The 25,409-nt window shown below is 46.0% G+C and overlaps 1 protein-coding gene across 2 annotated transcripts in view; it reads left to right on the forward strand.

Annotated features, from left to right (window-relative positions):
- ATRN (attractin) overlaps positions 1 to 25,409 on the forward strand; it is a 1,434,670-nt gene that overhangs the window by 400,339 nt on the left and 1,008,922 nt on the right. For both annotated transcript variants that reach the window (XM_069632253.1, XM_069632252.1), the window contains exon 19: positions 20,056 to 20,193. In XM_069632253.1, coding sequence (XP_069488354.1) covers positions 20,056 to 20,193 — 138 coding nt within the window. The remainder of the gene's footprint in view (positions 1 to 20,055; positions 20,194 to 25,409) is intronic.

Raw genomic sequence — 25,409 nt, forward strand, 5'->3', positions numbered from 1 at the left:
ACAGTCATGTTATAACATTTAATGATTGCTGGCAGTATCTGACACATTTCAACTGGACTGCCTGCTAACTTAGTAAGCCTTTTGGGAGCCTTAGGAATTACCTTGGGCTGAAAGAATCTTTCATCTACCACAGTTATACCGACCCCAGTGTCTCTAATGGCACGGGTGCCCTGACCATTAACACGCACACTGTTGTTAATATTATCAGGAATGGAATTATAGACTTCAATATTCTTTTATTCTACCAGTTCCAGGGATACTAAAGAAACTCTAGCTTGAATACCAATGGGTTCTACAGCTGGAGCGTGAAAGCTAGCACCTGTCATTGGTACATCCACATCATGTCTGAAGGCTAAGGAGACAGATTGGATCACTGAAGGTTTACTCTTACATCTTGGATCTCCTTTCACATGGTCACCAGACCCACAAACCACACATTTCTCAAATGTCTTCTGGGCAGGGAGATTCTGGTAACTTCCCTCTGGTTTGGGACCAAAGGTTTCACTAGCCCTATAAGGTTGTTTAAGAGGATATGTACCGTTAAGTTTGTGGACATCTTTTGGTGGGGGATTTTTTGAATGATCCTTCTACTTTCTTATGCTACTTCCCTTCCTCTTTCTTGTGAGGATCCCCAAAATCTTTGTGAGTGGCCCTGTTGGCCACCCACAGATCAGCAGCTAATGCTGACTTCTTGGGGTCCAGTTGCTGTCTCAGCTCTGGGGAAAAGGCGTCAAAAATCCATTCTAGCAATACAAGACATCTCATACCATCGTGAGTGCTCACCTTGTAGCCCTTAATCCACCCATCTATGTTAGGCTTTCACACACCCAAGTGGCCCTCAAGCTTCCATCATTCTTCTTGTGGTCCCTAAATGTTTCAGGTATTCGAAAGAATGTCTTCCCAAACCTGGCTATGATAGAAGTCTTTACCAACTGGTTGTCCTCTCAATCAGCACCATTAATCACAGCCATTCTGGGGAAGCCTAACGGTAACCCATGGAACAATTCACTCTCACATATACCTTGTACTTTGCATGTAAACTCAAATGTACTCAGCCAATCTAGAATATCAGTTTCCGCATCGTACACACCATATCTTGGGAGACGAGGCTTCCTGTACCTGGAGCTGTCCGACATAGAAGAGTCTTTTAGGGAGAATTCTCAGAAATGTGCTAATTCCCTCCACCTTAGAGACTCACAGCAACTTTGCTGGATTTTGAGGACTTAATTTTTTTTTTAACCTGGAGAGAGTGAGAACCTTTTTTCACCACTCTCTCATGTATTTTAATGTGATTTCTGAAATGTGTGTTTCTTATGGAGCCTGACTAACTTCATAGGCATCTTTTACATTGTGTCACACAGCACCTTCAGTGCAGTGGCCCAGGGAAGTATTTCAGATTTCCCAAAGGTTTAAATACCTTCTCTGGGATAAACTACTGTTTACTTGCATTTGTAACTTTCTAGACCCAGCACACACTATCTTACAATAGGGTGCAGGAGGGGTTACGTAGTATCCCCTTTGTCTAGCTTCTCATGTAACATTTTTAATGTTACCCTTTCCTATCTGAATGGCTGGTGGCAGTTTACTTTTAACTACCATGGTGTGCATTTACCGCGGGCTGCGTTCGCAGCAGCAGGAAAGTACCCAAGGCTGCCATTTTTGTCAAAATGGCCCTGGTCTTCTTTTTTTGCCATTTCTTTGTGGAAAGGTCTTTCTTGAGATTCTCTGCGCGTCAAACCTGGTTTTGTTCCTTTGTTCGCTTTGCCTTTGGCGGGATTCACGAGTGAAGCCCACCTCTGGCTCTAGGGTGTCTGGGGTTGTCAGGAATTGAGGGAGGTGCCCGCAACTCGCTATGCTTAGTCTATAGGAGACTCAAATGCACTCTGTAATGTTTGGCCAGGTGACTGTCTGACAAGGACAGCCACCCTATTGTTTAACTGACAGCTGGGCTGGAATGAATGGGAGAGAACTGAATAAAAGACGAGGCTTTTGGCTTGGAAGACCGAGTCAACCACTGGATGAAGGAACCAAAGAAGAACTTGAGGAGGATGCCTGCTGCAACTCCTGGACCGTTGGTTTGCCCAGTGAAGCCGTGCTGCTGTGCTAAAACTCCAAATTCATATCGACTGAGAAGTCCCTGCAAGGACCACTTCTCCCCTTGAGTTGGTGGGACCAATCGGCTCCAAAGTTAAGCCACCTGGACATCCTCTCGGAGCTGGTTGACTTCCACAGAGTTGCTGCTGGAAACTGAAACACCAAGGAGAGTAACACCAGATTGTGTGCGTTGCTTTTAAGCTGGCCAAGAGCTACGGGAAGATCCTCTGGACTCCCAGGAAGCAGGACTGACCGAACCTGAGCCCCCTCAACAGAGTGCTGGACACAAGAAGCAAGGAAAGCACATCTTGAAAACCAGGAACTGCTGTGTTGCTATTCGCGGTAGACGCGAGGAGCTGAAGCACCTAGCAGCCACTTGTTTAAAGATTGCCGGTTGCGAGTGGTGACCGTCCCATTTCAGTGCAGGCGTCCCCAGAAGTCCTCCCTCTTGTCCCCACAACTGAAGCCCAGGAACAGTGAGATCTGCAGAGCTGCTTAGGAACAGAAGTCATCTGTTAAACCTTTTCTTCAATACAAAGGTACTGTAAAAGTCTGAGAGAACTTACCTCTTGCTGTACAGTTGCTTGCATCTTCTACTACTCGCAAGCCTAACAGCTTGTGGCCCTACATTGATCTTTCTTTTTCTTCAAAAACTTCTTAAACATTGTGCAAAGACTTTTCCTGCAAAGAAGTACTTCAGCTCAGATAGACTTTTCACAGGAGCAGAGAGAGAGAGGGGCTTGGGCTATAGGGTATCCCCTTAGCACTCCACATAAGGTGGTGTGTGCCACTCTCTGATAGTGTAACCTTTTAGGAGGGATACAAAGTACCCCTCTAGCCTTAAGACCTACAGTTTTATATTTTTTAACACATTTTATTGATTTTTAGAACAAACAAAACATAACCATCACACCCAACATTTTCGGTAGCAAGCTTCTTTGCATACATTTGCGTATTATTTATTACTGTCTTCCCCCCTTCCCCCCTTCCCCCGGCTTTAACTCGAGCTTCCACCTCAGTTCTTCGGTCTTCCCTACTCTTAGGGTTCATCCCCTTCACTGTTCTTGGACGTGTCATATTCACTAGAATTGGCATGGGAGGATCCCGACAATGTGGCTACCATTTGTCTCCATGCCATCAGGGGTCCCATGACATATAACTGAATCTGCTGCAGCCTTGCGTTCATGATATCTCTAAGCTCTCTCCCATTGCCCATCTTGCATAAGTACTCCTGCTTCCTCTTCCCAGTCCGTCTTAATTAGAGCAACTCCTTACCCACTCTGGACATCACCAGTTCGTAAATCCGGGCTATTCCGTGCCCTCCCTCCGAGATATCATACATCATCTCTATGGCAGTATCGGGTTGTTCTGCTAGTGCTATTTCGGACCACGTTTCCTTCACCCGTTTAACTTTACTGGTATATGTGATGTATTGCCCCGTATGTACTCCGGTTTCGCCCACTATCGTTTGGAAGTCCAGTGCCTTCCCCTCTTGCCATGTATCTCCCAAGGTAGCTAGCAGTGTTTGCGGATCCCTTTCCTCAGTTGCTCATCCACCCCACATAGCACCACCAGTGGCGCCTGCGGGGAGCATGGAGTCGTGTTCCCCATAGCCCGACACGCTTTGTGCCATGTCCCCAGCCCAGTTCCAGCAATCTCGATCGCCCATGGAACTCTGCTTTGGGAAGCCATATAATTTCTTTTAGGAAATAAGGGTCGCATTCACCCCTTAGCAATCTAGATTCTGCTGTCTCTTTTTCCGACAGCCACCTAGTGACATATTTTAACTGCGCTGCCAAGTGGTATATCTCAAAGTTCGGCAGGTTTATATTCCCTCTGTCATACGTATTCTGTAATTTCCATAGGGCCACTCTGTTTCTGGAGTTATGCCACAGGATACCTCTGCTGCATAAACTCTGGAGTTTAATAAAAAAGCGTTTGCGCAACGTGTGGGATATTTGTGAAAAAAACTTAAGCAAGGCCGTACTCCCCACCATGACTATGGGGAGCTTTGTCCGGAACCCCATGCTGTTGTTGATACCTTTTTCTGCCCTCTCCATGTTATATTTGTGCTTGTCTGCAACCGTGTGATAACTGTTAATCCCCAAGTATCTGAATGTTCTGGTCTGCCAGGCTATCTGCAAATTGGTAAGTTCTCCTGTTGGACTCCTCTGTACCTTCCTAAGGGGAACATGCACGATTGTTTGGGGTTCACCGCTATTAATGAAAGAGTCGCATAGCGCTTTGTCACCTCCAAGATATATTGCAAGTTTTCCTCTGGTTACCGCAGGTATAGCAGCATAGCATCCGCATACGATATCAAGTGCGGTCCCCCTTCAGTGTAAACCCCTATTTCTTCGTACTGCTGTCTCAGATAGATCGCTAGCGGTTCTAATGCAAGGATGTACAGCATCGGAGACCATGGGGAGCCCTGTCTCGTGCCTCTACCAAGTTGCCATTTATCTGAAATTATCGCTCCCATTTTGTCCCTGGCTGCTGGGGAGGGAACTATACACCATTTTCACCCACCGCAGGTACCCTGGTCCCATCCCGTATTCTTACAAGGCCGCCATCATCCAAGGCCACCTTACGGAGTCGAAGGCTTTCACTGCGTCTAGCAATACTACTGCTATTTCACTTGGGTCACACTCCGCCTGTTCTATTAAATGGTGGAGCCTCCTGTGGTTATCGGATATGCTTCTACCTGGGACATATCCGGTTTGATCGGGGTGTCTGAGTTTATTACCCGCTTAAGTCTGTTCACGAGCACAGCCGTGAGAATTTTACTGCCCTTGTTTAGCATGGATAGTGGTCTGTACGACCCACAGTCTGTGCTTGCCTTGTCAGGTTTGAGGAGTGGAATGATTACCGCCTCCCTCAGAGATTCCGGCAGTCTCCCTTTCTCGAAGGCCTCATTTAGCATTGCCTATAGCGGGGGGAGCACTTCTTGTCTATACAATTTTATAGAATACGATTGGGAGCTTGTATGTCCCACAGGCTTTGCTCGTGGGCAGATGTATTGCCACTGTCTCCAATTCCTTTGATTGGGGCATCTAGATTCTCCCTATCTTCCTCACTCAATTTAGGTAATCCTATGTCTTCTAGCGTCTCCTGAGTCTCCTGCTGCCGTCTCTCCTGCATCTTCATAAAGGCGTTTGTAGAACCTAAGGATTACTTGTTCACACTTTCCTGGGTGTTCCAGACTTGACCCCTGTCTCTTCTGTTATCTCTCGAATTGCTGATCTTGGTGTCTTGTTCTTGTATAGCCATGCAAGCAGCCGCCCCGGTTTGTCTCCCCCTGCGTGTTGTCTTTCAATCTATTTTGTATAATTCAGGTTGCATAACCTCTGCCATAGCCCACCACATGCATGTTGTAATTGGCTCACCTGTTTGGCGTCCTCCTGTTAGGTGCCCCCTCTTTTCATAATTTCTTCTAGTTTCTTTTCTTTCTCCTGTAACTCTCACACTATACCCCCTTGGAGCCCTCTAGATTTGGATATGGCAGCCCCCCTTACTACCGCCTTAAAGGCCTCCCATAGGGTACCCTCTGACTCCACGCTTCCAGTGTTATTCTCGAAATACCCAATGATTTCCTCCCTTATGTCCTCTCGGAAAGCGGTGTCCTTCTGAGCCTCCATGTTGGGATTCTGGCTCAAGGGGGCTGATGTCACCACGCCAGGACCAGAGGAGAATGGTCCGATAATAATCTCGCCTTATATTCTGAACCTGTCATTTCCCCAACAAGTTCCGGAGTGGCGAACATGTAATCCAGTCTCGTGTACAGGTTTTGTGTGGCAGCATAGTGTGAGTAGTGCCCATCATTCGGGTGTTGCCATATGTCTTCCAGCCTAAAGTCTCTCAGCAGGGCTTGTAACATTTTCGCTGTGGGGGTGGGCTTATCTAGTTTCGTGTCTGATCTGTCCATTTTGGGGTTCAGCGTGCAATTGAAGTCCCCTCCCCATACAACCGCGCGTCCTATGTGAGGACTGAGTCTACTATATAGTGTCTTGAAATAGGCCACTGTATCTTGGTTAGGGGCATATGCATTTATGATGCACAGTTCTCCATTCTCTAGCAGCCCCCGAATCACTACCATCCACCGATCCGGCTCCACCATGGCCTGCAGCATCTGGAAGGGCACATGTGACACCACCCATATGATTACTCCTCTGGCATATGCCGAATAGGTTGCTCCTATGGTGGTCCCTCTCCACTTTTTCTTTACCACCTCTTGTTTCTCTTTGGTGAGGTGCGTTTCTTGTAATAAGGCCATGTCCACTTTTTGCCTTCTCAGGTACATCATTACCTTATTTCTCTTCAGGTAGCTGTCGAGTCCCCTGACATTCCAGGTTACTATTCTAAGGTCTCCCATTATCATCCTCATCCCGCCCCTTCTCTAGTAGCGCGTCGTCGTAAGTTTGTTCCCCTTCAACCCCCACAGCAGACTCCCCAACTCCTCTCACCCCTTCCCTTCCCTGCCCCACCCCCAACTCCCCAGCCCCCTTTCACATTCCCCAACTCCCTCCCCCTTCCCTCCCAACTTCCCCAACCAATGCCCAGCTCCATCCCTGGATCTCAGGCGCCCCCACATCAAGCCCTTTTCTCCGGTGTACACTGATACTCGGAGCACAGTAGGTTAGGACTATCCAGCTAACAACCTATCTACTAGTCTAAGCTACTTGGGTAGCGACACGCTCCTACTGTTGTCCTGCATTAATTCCATCCCCGCCATATCCCTCATCTGAGGGGTCTATACTACGGTCTGTCTCACATCTCACATGCGGCCTTACTGCGTTGGTCTTCATTAATGATCTATGGCAAGGAAAGGCATATTTATCATGGCACATCGTTAAGCGTCTCAGCAACCTCTAATTTCCACTTATCTGTTTTGTCCTGTGTCTGGTCATCCGCATCAGCTGGGAAATTCTGCAAGTCCATCCACGCTGTCGCCTCCTCAGGGGTGTCAAAAAATGTCTTGCCATCGCGAATCAGTTTCAGCTTCGCTGGGTACAGTAGCATGTATTTGTACCCGCATCTCGCAGTCGCCTCTTCAGACACATAACCAAACTGCTGCCTGTGTACTAAGAAAGCATAGTCCGGATAAGCCGTGATGGTCGCAGACCCTCTGCTAATCGTCCCTCCTTTCCGGAAGTGTGCCACTATTCTTTCACGGTCTTTATAATTTAGGATCTTAGCAATGAGCGGTCTGGGTGGGGCTCCCGGTCTCGGCCTCCTGGTCAGGGCACTGTGCGCTCTCCACTTCGAAGCCCTGGGAGAGCACACCTCCCCCAATCTCATGCAACAGCATAGTTTCCACATAGTATGTCGGGTCCGAGCCCTCCGTCCCCTCTGGTAGGCCGACAATGCAGATCTTGTTCCTGCGGGCCCGTCCTACTGCCTCCTCCACCCTGGCCTCCAGGTTATGTACTTGTTGTCGGAGTGTCGCCACTTCTCTAGCGTTTCCAGCACTGGTATTTGTGTTGGCTGCCGTATCTTTCTCCAGTTCCCTGGTGCGTTCTGATACTTCCTTACGTCTTGCCGCAGGAGATTTAAGTCTACGCAGACAGCGTCTATTTCCTGTTCCAACAAAGCTCTCAGTAAGGCTATGGACGCGTCCATCCTACTCGCCCAGGATGTCTTCAACTCGGCTATGGCGTCTAGAATCTGGTGATAGTCTCGCGCCGGGGTCCCTTCCAGTGGTGCTTCTTGCTTCTTGGCTCTAGCTCTGTCCGGCCCAGAGGGGGCCTTGCCGAACTCCTCCATTGTAGGCTGCTTGCTCTTGGCTTTACCGGCCTTAGCTGCCATGCTTCCCCTTGGTTTGCTTTTGGTCCCGCCTGGCGATGCCATGTGGTGTGTGGGTTGTTATGGCCAACCGGCAGACGTATCCTTATTTGCTGCGCCCAATGCACTGACGGACGTGCCCGCTTCCGGTCCCACCTGAGACCCCGCAGGTCTTATGCAATCCTGGCCCGTCGTCCGCAGCAGTCCCCAGGACAGGCTCCTCTTCTGGCAACTTGCCTCCTCCACACACCCGCAGTGAAGTTATGGTTGTCCTTAGTGGGTCCTATTACACTTATAGGAGAGATCAGTTATATCTCCGTCTCCAGGCCGGGTTCTATCCTTGTTTCTGGCATTGGATACCACTCGCCGCTGGGGGCATCTGCACCCTTTAATACTCAGGGGACTGCTAGGTCCAAAAGCTGCAAGTAGTGCTGTGGTCTTTTGCCCTCCTTTACCACATGAGCAGTTGCCCTGCACAGGGCTGCATTATGGCTACTGTAGAAGTCCCAGTGAGCCCACTTTGTTTCAGTGTGTGGGCTGCACTCCCTTTTCGATAATCACCCAGTTTAATCCCATCATATCGGGCCATCCGTACATTTCCTCAAGTCAGAACCTGCTCCTTCTCCAAGTCCCCAGCGCCTGGGCAACAGTGTCTATGGCCGCGTACTGTGTGTGAGGCACTTGATACTTTGTAGCAAGTTGCTATAAATTGCGTCAATTACCGGGCTCGAGGCTTCTGCGCGTCTCAACACCCGACCGAATACAAGCCTAGGGCCATCACACCTTGCATTCGATTTCAGTCTCTCGCATACGCTCATAACATCTCCGCCGCGGTTCATTCAGCATATTAGCAGGAGCATTCCGATTGTTCGGATCATGCTGTTTCCCGGCCCCAATTTTTGTTGAGAGTTTAGCGCTGTCTTGGTGACAGACAGCACACCCGTCTTAAGCTTCATCTTCGCAAGATTATGCCGTCCGCTGTTCGAACAGTTCCCGCCCGGCGCTCCTCTTTGTTCTGTAGGCGCTGCCCATCTTCTCGCATGCAGCGATTGGATCCCCCAGGCTGCCTCTTCGTCTAATACCTTCTCTGCCTCGATTTGCACCACCTCACCTCCCCTCCTTATCCCAGGAGTCTTCCGCTGCACAATCTTCGATTGAGACCAAGTGCTTTAGTTTCCAAGCGGTTCTTGCCAGGATCATATACGCATCGGAAGGAGCTGCAGCAGGGACACTTCTGCCTACATGGCCTTCAAGCCAGGCCTCCTCCACCCCCCATTAAGACCTACAGTTAGTAAGAATAATAAAAGAATCTCAAAGGAGAATCCAGTGTTCCCAGAAACACTGCCCTAAGGAGCTGTATGCTGCAAAAGTTACACAGATGCCTTAAAAGAGATGTGGAGGAAGGTAGACTCCATAGTAAAGGTTAAACACAGAGAACAGTATTAAAAAATAAGCGCAAACAAGAATGAATTAGTGGAAAAAGACTCCACTCATTCAGGATAGACAGAAAAAGTCCAGAGGTCCAGGAAAAAGTGCTGGGGGGTCTCACTAGGAGACGGGATGAAGCATACAAATAATAAATCTCCCTAACATCTATTCTACTGTAGTGAAGTGATATTGTGAAATCTAGACAAGCATTTGAGCCAGTATTTAAGGATACCGGGAGTGAGCGACTTTGAACACCATTTTCAAGGTGTTTGAATTGCTAAGTAAATATTGTGAGTCAGACATGGTCTCAAGAAAGATGCACACAAATGCAAAAGTTTGAAAACCTCTATTTAAACGTCAGGATGGGTGAAATGCCTAACTGGCCCAAACTCTATGGTGGGGCTTCCCTGCCTAAATAAACTAAGTAATGTCACAGTAAGTTTGAACCAAGGAGTCCGTCTGTGTCTAAACCTGTGCTTGCGCGCATCCGGAAGTGCGTGGGAAGTGCTGTGGCTGTTTGGCTGCGACCGCTGTGGAACGCTGCCTCCCTCGAACGTTTTCTCTTCCTTGCTTTGGGCCGTGTTTAAGCCATCGGCAAGAGGAAGCGTGAGGTGTGTGGAAACACCTATGTAAATATTGTTTTGATCGCTTAGCAAGATCTGCTGGACTTGCTGGACTTGTGCTGGACTTGTGCACGTATTTACTGTGCGTATCTTTTTTGAATTGCGCGCCAATCCCGGTTTCTTTTTTTTCCTCAGCTCCGCCCACTGACCCACCCATCTGCAGCACGCCTTTTCTACATTTACTCCGGTGCCCGCGCATCTCGTGCGCGCATCCAGAAGTGCGTGGGAAGTGATGTGGCTGTTTGGCTGTTCAGCGGAGCGGGGGAGAGGGGGTGCTCTCACTGTATATCGTAAAGTCTAGGGAGGTATTGGTGTTGCACGACTAGCACGACGCACAGATTGTGTGCGTGTACTTTTTTTTTTCCTAGTTTCACAATCGACTGTAGGGAGTGTTTGTACAAATGCAAAATTAGTCTTTACAATTGATGGTAGAGTGTGTATGCTGATACAAATCCGGATACCTGGCATAGATAAATTTCATCAATAACTGAAAATTAACCAGCAGAGTCCAGACCCTTCTCCATTATGGCAACGAGGAGTTTGAAGAAACTCCAGGACCCACAATGCCCCATGGAGATAAGCCATTCGAATGGGGCGTGCATGTCCTCTACCATGGATGACGATATGCTGCCACCATATTTGCATAATGAGGTGGTTGATGAAGTTGATATATGATATGATCTGAAATGGTGATATGATATGAAATGGCATTTGTAACGCGCCTATACACAAGTTTTTCAAGGCGCGACGAGGCTGGGAGGGAGGGACAAAGGGAGACCGACAACGATCCTACTAGGCCAGGTGTCATTCAGATCGCGCAAGTGCAAGGTTAAGGGGACGGGAAAAGTGCAAGGGAGAAAGGGAGAGGGGAAAGTGCAATACACAATTAGTAACGAACAAGATAAATAATAAGGGCCAGCTGGTGGCAAGTGCAAGATAAGTGCAAACAAGTGCTGGGAAGAGGGGCTGTAGGGATACAGAGAAAGTCCCGCAGTGCAGGGGAGAGTGGCTGGGCCAAGGACCGAGATTGGTGAGTGGCCCAGTTGCTGATTTAGTACAATTTCAGTGATTTAGCAGGGGAGAGAGGGAGAGAAAGCAGAAGCAAAGAGGAGGGTTTTGAGGAGCTTCCGGAGATGGTTGTCCTCAAATTTTAGGGAGGCAGGAAGGCTGTTCCAGAGGGAGGCCCCTGCAGCAGAGAGAGATCTCCCACCAACTCGTTGCTTAGAGAAGCGGCTGACCCTGAGAGGCGGATGAGCGAAGTGCACAAGAAGGAAGATATTTAGGAAGGGAGAGTTGAAGGTATTTTGGCCCCAGGCCCCAGAAGGCCTGGTGGACAATGCAGAGGGTTTTGAACTTAATCCTCGCAGCCACAGGGAGCCAGTGTAGCGATTTCAGTCCTGGAGAGATACGGTCCCCGGGCTTGAGGCCAAGGACAAGTCTCGCAGTCCTGTTCTGGTTGAGTTGCAGAGGGCGGAGAGTAGAGGCAGGCAGATTTAGGTAGAGGCTATTGCAGTAGTCCAGCTTCGAGAGAACCAGGGCTCTGGAGACAGTGAGCTTCTGGGGGAAGGAGAGGAAAGGAAGGATACCTCTGAGGAGAGGTGCAGCAGGTAGTGTGACTTCTTAGAAACATCAGAAATGTGAGGCGAGAAGGAGAGTGTGGAGTCGAAGATGACCCCGAGGTTTTTAGCCTTGCAGGTAGGAGCAGGAAGAGGGCCAAGAGAGGCCGGCCAGAGAGCTGCAGGGAAGGAGGGAGTGGGTGTGCCGATGAGTAGAATCTCGGTCTTACTGGCATTAAGGCAGAGGTCGTTGGCGGCACACCATTCCTGGATAGCAGAAAGACAGTCAGAGATGAGGGAAGGAGAAGAGGAGGCTGAGGGTAGCCTGAAAATGAGCTGGCATAGCACTGAAAGTAGGGGCAGAGAGCAGCAATGCGGTGGGCGAGAAGTGTCAGGTACTGGTTGAACAGCCAGGGAGAGAGATTAGAACCCAGGGGGACACCACAAGTAGAGAAAAAGATGTCAGACAGGAAAGACCCCAGTTGGACCTGGCAGGGTTGATTTGAGAGGAAAGAGGTCAGCCAAGCCAGAGCCTGACCAGTGATACCCAGGTTATCACAGAGACGGTTGAGCAGGATGGTATGGTTGACAGTATCAAAGGCAGAAGAGAGATCAAGCAAAATGAGAACACAAGGAATGTTAGAGTCAAGGTTCGAGAGCAGGTCCTCACGGATGTTCAGGAGAGCAGTTTCCGTGCTTCCGGCAGCTCTGAAGTCAGACTGGTGGTCATGAAGGCTACCAACAGATTCAGCATGGAGATTAAGCTGGGAGATGGCAAGTTTCTCCAGGAGCTTGCCCAGGAAAGGAGTGATAGAGATAAAAATCACTCAGAAATATGAGCTGAGCACAAAGAGAGGATCTTAAATGAAATGGGAATAATACCAAAAAAACCTGGCAACGGCACAGGTACACAACTCCTCTACTAGCCATGTTAAATATGACTCCACACTCAAATTTGCCGTGAAAGATCTTAATAACATCTTACTCGGATGAGTCATATGATGATCCAGATGCTGAATGTAATGTACAGATGAATAATGAAGCTTCTAATGTATCAATGAAAGGACAATATAATGGATTGTTCTATGATGGGTCCAACCATTGAAGCTGAACTGGGGAAAAGGGTACGGCTTTCCCTTGGCCCTTCTACCCCAGTGAATTCCAGAATTATGGGTCGTGAAGACGTTTTTATGCTTAGCAATCCACCAACAAAAAAAGCCAAGATAATACTCCCTTATCTGAAATCACAGGATGTTGTTAATACAATGGTACAATGGGAACCTGATCTGGCTTCAGACTTCCTTCCAGAAAAACCCGAAATGAGTTCCTCAAAAAAGAATAGTCCTAAATCTGTCATTGATGCTTGAATGAACCTTGATTTACAGGAGTTTCAATCAACATTAAATGATAAAGATAAGGAGTTCTCGTCCCCTGTGGTGCAATCAGATATATTGGAAGAGCGATCACTAATCTCTGATTTTCCTGTAATAACAAGAATCCTAGACCTACTCGATAAAGGACATGAACGGACACACTGTGAGATAGGCCTTTTGAGAAGTACATTTGAAGAACTTGTCAATAAAACTAACCGAATTGAGGGACTATTATTCACATGTGATGCAGTCGCTACCCTAACAGGGAAATCTCGCTCGGGGACAACCTGGGTGGATAAAACAACTCAATTGGATTATGAGCCTGACTTATCGGGTAGAGACAAGAGATCCTTTGCGGAGGTTACCATCGCGAAAGTGATGCAAACTATATATTGCCAGACGGACTCTTTGCCCCAGAATGAGGTGGGAGTCATAAATATGGCTACCTCAATGCAAAAAATGGAATATGATCTGAATGAATTAAAAGATCTGCTTGGGTCCATAAAACATATGGGGGCTAAAGGCTGTCTTGTTCAGGTTACACCTAATAATGAGAGTCCTGATAGTCCCTCTCCTCTGACGGACTTAATTGATCTTACTGATGACTGTGCTGAGAGAGAAGGCTCTCAAGCGTGGTCGACGACCAAGAGAAATTCATAGTTTTACTTACAAGAAGAGAAAAAAGATTCGCTATGAGAGCTCAAAAAAGAAGGGCTAAAGCTAATGCCACAAAAAAAAAAAAATATTGAATGAAATTACAAAATCTAACTTGGACCGATCCTCGCAGGAAGCTATGGAAATCCATAGTGAGGAGGGGGTCATTGATTTATCACAACTAAATGAGGAATCGAGAGTGCATTTGGATCATAAACCTGATGGTACGGCGGTGGTAGTAAAGAGCCAAAACAATTCCAGTTCAACCGCTAAAAAGGCAAAGGTTCCTGATATAAGCATCACTAATAAAAACTCTAAAATTATTACAGGCTTCTGATATGACGACTGCTACCTTGCAATCCTCACTCTCACAATTCTATCCTATGACTCACAAAACCACTTCTGTAAATAAAAAAAAAGATCTCTAATGAGAATTTGCCAAATAAGCAGTCCCTAAATTCACAGTATGAGTTGGATGAACCATGGATGATGGGGTTCATGGGTAAAGATGAACAACATGTGGAACTTGGTACACATATAACACACATAATTCTGCCCAGTTCTAATAATAAAGTGATCCCAAGTACTGCGGAAGTTAAAAATATTGTTACCCCGCCTGTGGTGGTAGGGGAACTGCCGCATAAATCAACTACTGACCTGGTGCCTACAGAAGGGAGGGTACCTGATACTCAAAGTGTTGATTTGAATATAAGGGAAAATAGGGAAGCTTCAATCAGTCCTGAAATGCCACTCATCCTGGGATGGGAAAGCGACCTGAACATTAATGGTAAAATCAACCTAAATCGCTCCTCCTTGCTAAAAGCATTTCATTCTATTCCATCCTTAAGAACACTATGTTCGGATGATATTGATTGGGTGAGATTAACCCCATGCCATAATAATAGAATGATTTGTGGATTTCATTCATTGTTGATTATGAAATTGGTATGGGAGCAGAGGGAAAACTTTATGTATGTTGGTTTACTACCCTGTCTGTTTCAAACTGATTTGGAAGCTAAAACTTTTCTTGAAATGCCAATAATGAAGGTTGCAAATGACCAAGTAAATGGGGTAACCGGTGCAACAATGTTTTCTAATGACGATATTATCAAACAATTAATGGCATTGACAGCTGCTCTGAATGGTTTGAATGGTCTGAACAGTACTCTATCCAATGCTGTTTCTAAAATAACCATGCCACCCCCCTAATCAACCCTGGAAGAAGTTTAATATACTATGCCGCTCTTGGAACAGCTGTGGTCTGGCACATTTTTTTAGATGGTGGGACACAGCGAAAGATATTTGTCATTTGGATGTAATTTTGTTACAAGAGACAATACATGTCACATTTTAATGTTGAAGGCTTTGTATGTCATTCTCAGTGTGGTAAATGAGGGGTGTTGGGGAGGCCTTCAGGAGGTTTGGCCATCCTTATTAATAATTCCTGTAAGCTTAATTCTAAAATGGTATTCAATGATGATGCTGTGATTGCTGCTGTTATCATCTTTCTCGGATCATGTGAACCTAATTCTGATTTTGTGTATATTGGAATAGGGTTACTACTACCTACAATGAGTTGGAGGGTATAATTGACACAATCTTAGAAGATGCGTTTGGTAGACATGCGAATATTGGTGTTTTAGCGGGAGGGCACTTTAACTCTTCTTGTTTATATAAAGGACAAAAAGTTGGAAAAAACTCATCTTCTACCCCAACCGTTAGGAATGGGAAAACATGGGTTAAATTTTTTCTGAACTGGGACATGCAGGTGCTTGAAGTTCATGATCAAATATCTCTGTATACTTGGACTCGAGGAGGGTTATTCTCTCACATTGATCATTTTGTTCTGCCTATGGCATTGTATAAACTATGCGACCCAATCACAATTGAAAATTTGGGGTTTGGAGACCATTGTGCAATTTCCATTAAACTTGAATTTGGGGATTGGGGTCATGCTATCTGTCCCGCCCTCACTCTTGTGGATACGGACAGACCAGGTCTGTCAGTTAGATGGTCTCAATCAACGTGCAATCAGCTTAACTGGCGGATGAAAAATGATCCGATAATTATGGAAAATCTTTCCTGTGAAAACATGGACGCACCCTCTATGGATGCACTTCTAACTAAGCAAACTAACTTTCACTTACTGGCTTTAGAGAAGCAGATGGTTTTTGTCAGTTCTAACCAAATACATAAGCACAAATTTAATATTGAGATATTCAATGTAAAGAAAATAAAAAATGCAAAGCTTAGACCTCTTGTCAAAACGGTTACTGACAGGGACTCTTATTGGGTCGCAAATACTAGAATTTTGCAGATGTACAAAAACTCATTGAAGAGTCTCAAATTAACCCAGTACCTAACAGACAACCAAAATATGATGTACCATCTGTTAAAATGTGATACACATAACATTTTGGCTGTATTAAGATCTATCAATCATGAAAAGACTGCCCTTAAGGAAAATGCTATTGCGGGATTTGTATGGGTGGATCATTTTAAGTCAAAATGTACCCTACCTACTGATATTGCCAAAAATAAAATACTTCCTCTCACAATTGTTTGGTTGACCACTACTCCCTGGTCGCTTAATGATGTTGAAACGGCAATTACGAAATTAAATCCATTGCGAGTGGTTGGCCCGGACGGATTTCCAGCATGCCTATTAAAATCTGAGACAAAGTTCTGGGCTAGTATTATGAAACACAGAATTGATATGGTATTTGCCACTCAAACTCTACCTCGATCTTGGTGTGCCGCTGCAATAATTCCAATTTATAAACAGGGCCCCATTAATGACCCAAATAATTTTAGACCAATAGCTCTTACGGATGTTTCCTCGAGCGTATTTTGTCATCTTATTCTAGAGGAACTTCTGGAGTATGAGTGTCAATGCAACCCTATCAAGATATCAAACTGGGCTTCGTCGCTCAATGGGATGTTCCCTAAATGTTACAATTATATCTCATATTCAATGGAACACCAAACATAATCACACGGGTGCAGTTTATATGGCTTCTCTCGACCTGAGTTCGGCATTTGACACAGTGGTGAGGGAACTATTGTGGAAGAAAATGCTGGACATGGGTTTTCCCTCATGCTTGGTATCTCTTATTGCCCTCTTGCATACTTCGACCTATTATAAGGTCAGATTAAATCGAACAGGAGCTACCACTGAGGAAATACCAACTGACATCGGTCTAAAACAAGGCTGCACTCTTGCAGCGGTTTTATTCAATTTATATATCTGCGATATCGAGGACTGTTGGATAGATGTCATTAATTTCCCTGTGAACCTGGGGGTGTTGAAGCTCAATTATATGGGTTTTGCTGATGACCTACTAATATTCGATAAAACTCCCTTTTGGTATTCAAAAGAAACTGACTGACTTTTCATTTTATGCATCTGAGAACAATCTAAAAGTGAATCAGTCTAAATCCAACATACTTGTTTTTACAGACGGGGGGGGAAAAAAAGCGTTCAGATTTAATTGGTTTATGGATGGTGTTCCTATTGAATTAGTAAAATCAGTCAAATATCTTGGTTACACCTTGTCCGACATGTACTCCCTCCAATGGTGGAAAATGAAACTGCATGAAAGGGTTAGGCCCTTAATCTCCCAGATGAAAATCATCATGAGAAAATATTGTGTTTTTTCTATATTACCTGTTCTGCAATTTTATTTACTTAAAGTGGAGCCATGCATTTTGTATTTTCTGGATATGTGTCTTCATGAAATTGAAGATGCTCTCGATTCCCTACAAGGTGGTATATGGAAGCAAGTATTGGGTCTGGCTACCTCGATCCCTAATGACATCATACGACATGAAATAGGACTTCTTCCTTGATCTTGAAATGGCACTGGCGGATGCTTAATAACTATGCTAAATGCCTAAAGCCACCCGCTAATAGTCTTTACGAAAATTTAAACAAACTGATACTGCTTAAACAACCAGTGTCCATATTGGCATTTGTTGAAAAAATGAAGGATATCGTGCTCGATGCATGTCAGTCGGACAGAATAAGCAGGTATAGCACTTATCAGGAATATACTCAGATTAGAAGAAAATGGGGTACTTGTCCGAGCGATCTTATACAATTTCCATCAGTTTCAGGTAGAAACCTATATCTCCGTTTTAGATTAAATCAATTTCCCACCAATGAAAGATTAGCCCAATGGGGAAATGTAAAGAAGCATCAACACTGGGTGCTTGTAGATTCTGTCAGAAGGTCTCTGTGATGAAATCTATACAGCATCTTGTTGTTTTCTGTGATCACTTTGAGACACTGAGACTTCATACTCTTGGATCCTACTTTGATCCATCTTCATTGTTAGCAAGAATGACCCCTTGGTCCAGGTGTATGATGGGTAATAGTAACAAAATGACGATGAATTTGACTACTCTCTTATGTGAAATTGATAAGAAATTGAGAGATATGAATCTGCTATGCTCGTAGCGTAACGTTTTTAAATACTAAGGACAAGTGCTCTATAAGGCTTGACATGTCTACGCCTAATGTAGCTAAAAAGGAAATGTGAAATATCTCCTATGAATTGTTGTGGAAGAATTGTTTAATTCTCAAAAGGAAATGTTTTAGAAAGATGTTTTTAATATGATTGTAAAAATGTACTCAACATTTATTTTTTCTTTTGTATAAACTGTTGTTTTGTTTTATAAATTGTAAAGGTTTGTAATCTTACCAAATACAATTAAAAAAAAAAAAAAAAAAACCTGTGCTTGCCCTTACATCTACTACTAAAACTACAGTGAAGGGGTGGCTCAGCTGATGATAGGGTCTCAGAGGATTTGGACCTTCTGGTTCAAATTAGGAGGCACCTTTTAACTTCAGCTGGCAAAGTTTTCAAAACAAAGATTTGGAAGAAGCACAGGGTTCCCTTCTTCAAACTTCAGGTACATGTTAACAATAATTCCAGTTAGTAAATGTTCTCAAAATGGAAAGTTAACTCCAGTTAACCCAGTTTCCAGAGCAAAATTTCACAAGAAGCTCAGTGTTCCCTCCGCCGAGCTGAATGCATAGCTTTTTCAAATAACAATGTTCACAGGCTCTTCTCAACTTGTTGTTCTTTTGTTGGATCCCCCTTGGTCGTGGCGCAATTGCAGACCGCACGTTCTGCCCTTTACAGGTCATGCAACCAGTGGCTCTTAGTACTTTCCACAGTTTTGTTTTATGGGTTCTCTCCAGGTATATTAGTGCATCCTGGTCTAGGCGCAGCTAACCGTCTGCCCGACCCACCCAATGCAGGTCACGGAACCAGATCCCCTCTTCTGACCTCTTGCCGTCTTGACACTTTCACGACGAAGCTGTAAATTCACACATCATAGGGTTTACCTTCTAACCCTTCCTTGACTATTTCTTCCTTATTACTCCTTGTCTGCTTTCTATTTGCCAGCTTTCTATTGCAAATTCAGCGTTTTGCTCACTTTTAATTTTGCTCACTTTTCACTAGCTCCCTCAGGATTCTTATTCACTTCTTTCTTTTTCTGTGTTCAGAGGCTTTGGAAAACGTGCCGTATGCATGCAACCACTCCAACTCTGTATGTTTCTTTCACACACGCACCAGATTTCTCTCGGACTTAGAAACTCGCCAGTAGCAGCGTTCGTCGTCCTTGCTGCTTTCTGCCCCACAGACAACCCTAGACTGTTGCTTCCAGTCAGGGTAACGAGCATCTGTCGCTCAAAGAAGGGACTACCTGCTTCCAAGGCTCCCTTCTCCCTCGCTCTCCGGCTCTCGAGACACGGCTTCCTTGCCACGCAAAGGCACTCTGCTACAATGTGCCTTCCTCCAGCGTCTCTCCATCCCGTTCTTTTCCAGTGAGCCCCACAAGTCTCCTGGAATCTCTACCTGCGACCTCTCTCTGGTCCCAGTCCTAACATGGCTGCCTACACACAACAATGTATCCTCTGCTGGACTCAGCCAAGCAGCCTCCCTGTTGCTTTCCTAGCTGCTTACTAACTCTCTGTTGTGTGCTCCACCTTTTATACACCTGGCCCCCTGCCTCACTTGCCTGACTCCAATTACACCAATTATTGGCCCGTGCCTGACTTGTAGCTCTGAAGTCTTCAGGACTCCTCTTCTTCGCCCGAGTACTAAAGTGGTGTTTTCCTACAAAAGCTGAGGGAGGGTAAAGTAAGTCACAGTTGGAAAAGGGAGAATACCGTGTCTTGCCCTTGGGCATCCTCTTCTCACTCCCCAAAAAACCCCCTCCCCCTTCAGGTGATCCTCACTTGCTTGTCCACGCCCAGGGTCTGAATCCAAAAGCCATTGCCCTTCCCTTTCCCCATGAGCAAAGGGGAGTAACATTGATATCTAGCGCTGTAGCCTTTAAGGCCCATCCATAATGCTGCCATGTGTGTGTTTTACATTGACGTGAGACTGGGTATGAAGTGCACGTTACTCCTCTTATTTGTACTAGCAAATGATGGATGCCTCTTTTTCAACAAAATTCAGAAACGGTTCAATATTTTGTATATATTTCGTTAAATGTTACATCATCACTGTTGCATCCTTTTTTTTTCTCTAGCATGCCAGTGCAATGGTCATAGTAAATGCATAAATGAAAGCATTTGTGAAAAGTGTGAGAACCTGACCACAGGGAAAAACTGCGACGTTTGTATATCTGGCTATTACGGAGACCCCACTAATGGAGGAACGTGCCAATGTAGGTGACCTTTTTTCCCTTTGCCTTTTAATAAGAATGTACAGTATGTTAATGTTTCTCTCGTATAGTGTTATATAGTATATACTGCTACATTGTCACTTATTTGCTGAATTTTCAATCTAATGTTTGTGGGGGGTTTGTGATTCTGTTTCGATTCACATACTTTGAATTCCATCTAGTGGTGGTTTTTAGAGTATGTTATTTTCAGTTCTTTGAGAGCTGGGTTTACTAGTGCAAACTAATTTGTATTATGCTTATATGGGGAAAATGTTTGGATGCATTTGACTCTAAATATCTACAAACACCAGAAAGACTACTACTGGATAAGTAAGTGGGGCTTTTAAATCTGTTTACTCTCATGCCACCCATAGACCATTGTTTTAACTTTTCGTTATTGGCAAGAAGTAATGGCAGGTACACAACACAGTACATTCACAGCTATAATCACATTTTTGCTTTTACAGTGCAGTTAAGGAATGTTCGGTGGGGGGTGGGGTTTCAGCCCGCTCTTGTCTAGTGCATCAAGTCGGCAGTAGTCCTGTGCGCCCGTGGGTGGGGGGAGGGTTTGGAAAGTCAGGCTCTGCGTCCTCTGTTGTTGAGATGGCTACAGAAGTATGTCCACACATTTTTCGGGCGGCAATGTGCTGGGAGGGAGTGGAGCCATTTCTCTTCGCATGTCTGTGTCCATGTGAGAGTTATTAACCACATCTCGAACGTGGGAGGGGAGCAGTGTTTCCAGCATTATAATATAAATGTTTTAGCAACATGGCGCTCACATTAAAAAATGTTGTAATTTTCTTTGCGTCATCTCCTTCCCACATCCCAAATAGGAGAGCTAACGGATCCTGGCCCACTGTGGTCTCAGCTATTTCTGAAAGGGCTTCAGTCACCGCCCCTCAGAACTCGCCCAGAGCGTTACAGGACCAGAACATGTGTATGTGGTCAGCATTTTCGGATCTTCATTTAGGGCAAATGTGTGTGAGTTTAGTGTGAATTTCTCGACTTTGTGCGGTGTATAATGCAATTGATTGAGGAGTTTATATTGTATGCAGCGAAGTCTAAAGTTGAGGGAGACCTTGCGTGTGTCAACACATTTTTCTCCACATACCATCTGTGATCTCCAAGCCCAGCTCCTCTGCCCACTCGACGCATGGGCCAGTGGGTGCATCCTCAGATTTTCCCATCAGTATTCTGTGTAGCGATGATACTATGCCCCTACTATCAGCTGAATTAGCGATGTAATGGATCTCAGGTTAGTCAGAGGGTTCGTCCGGGTAGGAGGGACACATATCCCGGAACGCGGCTCTGAAATATTGCAGTAGCACGTTCGCCATGTCTGATGGGTTATGAATTTGCCTTCAGGGTATAGGTCAGCCAGTGCCTGGTATCCCAGAGCAAGCCAGTGTTGGGCAAGTAATTTATCATGAGTGGGGGCGAGACCGGGGTATTGCCAGATGGTCAGCCGCTTGTAATATGGCCGATGCTCAGGCTGGGGCTGTAGTAAACTATTCTATGCACCAATTCTTGTCACCACAGAGTTGACCGGGGCATCCGCATGGTATGCACGATGTAGAATGAGGGACATGGGATTGGTTTCCGTGATGGGGAGCGGATGTAAACTTGTACCAGTGTGTGGCGGGTTGAGCTTGTGTGGCAATCCAGTATCTGGTGAGGTCAGGGGCAGGGGTCATGTGTTGCCACTTTTTACGAACCGCGCCAGAGTGCCAGAGGAATTGGACACATGACGAGTGCAGATTTTCAAAGTAATGTTTCCCTTTCCAGATCGGGACGTTGGCAAAGATATAGAGGAGTTTGGGGACTACTATCATCTTTATTAGTGAGAGTTTGCCCACTAGGGAGAGTGGGAGATTATGCCATCTTGCTATTTTTGATTCTATGAGCTGTGCTGTAGCAGTGTAGTTGTCTGCTATTAGGTAGGACCCAGATAGTGACACCTGGACCCTGAGGTATTTGATACCGCCTGGGGACTAGCGGAGGGGGAACTCGCATGTTGGTTGCTGGTGACTAGAGTGAGTTGAAATATCTCAGATTTAGAGTAATGAATAGTAAAACCCGAGAATGTGCCTATTTTTGTGATGTTGTGAATAATGAGGTCAAGATGCGTAGATGGGTCCCTGATGTAAAGAAGTAGGTTGTCAGCGTAGAGTGAAATTACCTCTGGTGTCTCTTGCAGGCCTATTCCCTTGCGTGTGTGGCGAGCTCTAACATAGTCAGCCATTGGTTCAATGGCTAATGCAAAAAGGATAAGGGGCAGCCCTGACTGGTGCCCCTGTGCAGCCTCAAGGGTGAGGAAGTCAGGGAGTTGACTAGTACTCTGGCCACAGGATCTGTGTATAGCAGTTTAATGTAGGACAACATACGCGGGCCCACCCCCATTCCCTCTAGCACCGCCCAGATGTTTCGCCAGGACACCATGTCAAATGCCTTCTGAGCATCCAATGTGACCGCAACTGTGTCCGCTTCGGATCCATCCTGGACATCACATTGAAGAGCCGTCGGATATTGAGGGCAGTTGAGCAGCCAGGGACAAAGCCACTTTGGTCTTCGTGAACCAGGTATGACATAATTGGGAGGAATCTGCTTGGTGTTTAGCAAATATTTTTGTGTCTGTATTTATGAGGGATAGAGGCCTGTATGACCCGCACTCATCGCAAAGCCTGCTTGGCTTGGGGAGCACAGTTATGAGCACCTCTCGTAGTGATTGGGGTAGGGTGGTCTGGGAGAGTGACTCGGTCCAGACTTCGAGTAATTTCGGCGCTAGAATGGCCATGTGTTCTTGATAGAATTCTGGGGTGAGCCCGTCAGGGCCCAGGGCTTTGCCTTTTGGGAGGTCTGAGATGTCTTTGACTATCTCCTCAAGGGTGATCGAGGTATCGAGTTGTTCTCTAGTGATTGGGGATAACTGAGAAATTGGAATTTGGTCCAGGAGGTCATGAATATCTGAGGTGGCGTGTTCCTTTTGGGGTGCATATAAAGTGGCATAGAATTCCGAGATGGTTCAAGGATCCGCTGGTCTGACCAGTGTTGTGCGCCTGTCGCATCCATAATGCTATCTATGCGGGATCTGCCCCCCTTGGTGCGCTCTAGTCTGTGCCAGTTTAGCTGGGGTAGCCACTGTGGCGCATTCACTCTCTAGTTACCAGAGTCTAGTTTCAGAGCGATGTAGGTCGTAGGAGTTTAAGTATCCCGGCTTCCCTAGAGATGCACATGCCTATGATGTACACCTTAAACGCCTGCAAGCGAGTTCCCACTGTTGTGTCCTGTTTATTGCAGTCGAAGAAGGTGTTTATATCATAGTATCTGAGCTTTAAACACAATATCGCACAATGCTTCTGATTTGAAGCGCCAGGCAGTGTGGGTGGGTGTGCCCGTCCCAAGTCTCATTTGTATTACAACCGGGGAGTGGTCCGAAAGTGTTCGTGCCAGCATGTGGATATCTGTAACCCTGCCCATGAGGGCGCTCAATAGCAGAAAGATATCTATCCTGGACGAGCTACCATGTACTGATGAATTGTAGGCGTATTCTCTTAAGCGTGGATGAAATGTCTTCCAGGTGTCTAGTATGGACAGCGATCTCGTGTGTGTGCAATTGGCGGGCAGCGCAAGACATCGCTCTGTGGACGCCCCTGTTCTATCAAGGTCGTTGTCTAGTATAAGTTTCATATCTCCCCCATATATAATAGACACACCAATGTATCCCATGAGTAGGGTGACCACCTCGTCGAAGAATTCAGGAGTATCTACATTCAGCCATACGTGTTAACCAGCAAGCACTCCTCATTTGCTAAAATGCAATGGAGTATAACATACCTTCCCACCGGGTCTATGTGGCTCGTCTTCAGTGTGAATTCCACCGATTTATGAATCAGTCATCACACCCCTGGATCGAGTGGAGTATTTTGTGTAAAACCTATTTGGTCCCCAGGTTGGCGCCAGGGACGATGCTAGGTCATGTGTCTCTTGCAGAAGGAGTATTTTAGTTCCGTGTCTCTGGGCATACGCGGTTATTCTACGGGCCTTTATGTAGTTGCTTAGCCCCTGAATATTCCACGTCATGAGTTTAATGGTCCTGACTGAGAGTTATGGAACATCCCAACTGTAGGATTTTTCGCCGTTCAGCACTGTGCGATTTGCCGCGGCGTGCTTGTGGCACGCTCTAGCCATCGCATTCCTGCCATTTTTCGTGTCTTCCCCCAACTCTGCCCAACCAGCAGTGTAGTGTTCCCCCCCATAGAGCGGACTTCTGCGTGCCATCCCCAGCACAGTGAGCCCACTAGCCCAACAGGGGCACTTATTCAACAGTCCTAAATGAGAAAACATTGCAGCCGCAGCAGGGGCCGCCGCTGCCTTGTGACCGACACTGCTTATAACTTAGTATGAAAAGGAACAGGAGCAAAATTCCACATTCATCTTACAACGGCAAATGATGCCCTTAGTTACGGCATTAGTTACAGTGTGCATGACAAGAGGATCTTAACATATGAGAAATGAACTTCGGAGTACGCATATGTTCCAGTACGGTGGTTGTGCCACCTCTGTGGGTGCAACAATAGCTGACGTAGTAGGGGATGATTATCAGCCTGGGTATTCGTGAAGTAGGGATGCTATTGTCAGAAGGCGGACACCCCTTGGAGATGTGAACCATGGGGGAGGGTGAGCTGTAGGGTGAAGGATAGGGTTCCATCTGGGGATGGCCTACAGTAAGTGGCTGGCAACAAGAGCCTCAGTCATTGGCCTCCAGGTCATCCACTGGAGCATTTTGTGGAATATGAGCCTCTATATATTTTACTGCTTCATCTGGGACTGTGAAGAAATAGTTTATTACGATGGGCACATTTTAGCCGAGCAGGAAAGAGCATAACGTATTCAATCTTCCTGTCTCACAGCATCTTTTTCACTCCATTGAATTGCCATTGCTACATTTGCACTCCTGTGGAGAAATCTGGGAAGATCCTGATGATTTTCAATTCAGACCTGAGCTCACCGTGCCAGTCGGAGTATGTGATCTCTATCTCTGTAGCTCAGGATCTTCGCAATTCTAGGTCTGGGCAAGTCACCTGGTTTGGGGCGAGGAGCTAGTGCGCGATGTGTGCGCTCCAAAGCGAAGAAGGGGGAAGAGTTCGGGGTTACCAAGCAGGTCTTTGAGTACGTTTTTGGTTGCAATCTCCATGCGTCCTTTGAGTGCTGACTCAGGT

Source organism: Ambystoma mexicanum, chromosome 6q (assembly GCF_040938575.1).
Source record: "Ambystoma mexicanum isolate Mex_15411 chromosome 6q, UKY_AmexF1_1, whole genome shotgun sequence".
Classification (NCBI taxonomy): domain Eukaryota; kingdom Metazoa; phylum Chordata; class Amphibia; order Caudata; family Ambystomatidae; genus Ambystoma; species Ambystoma mexicanum.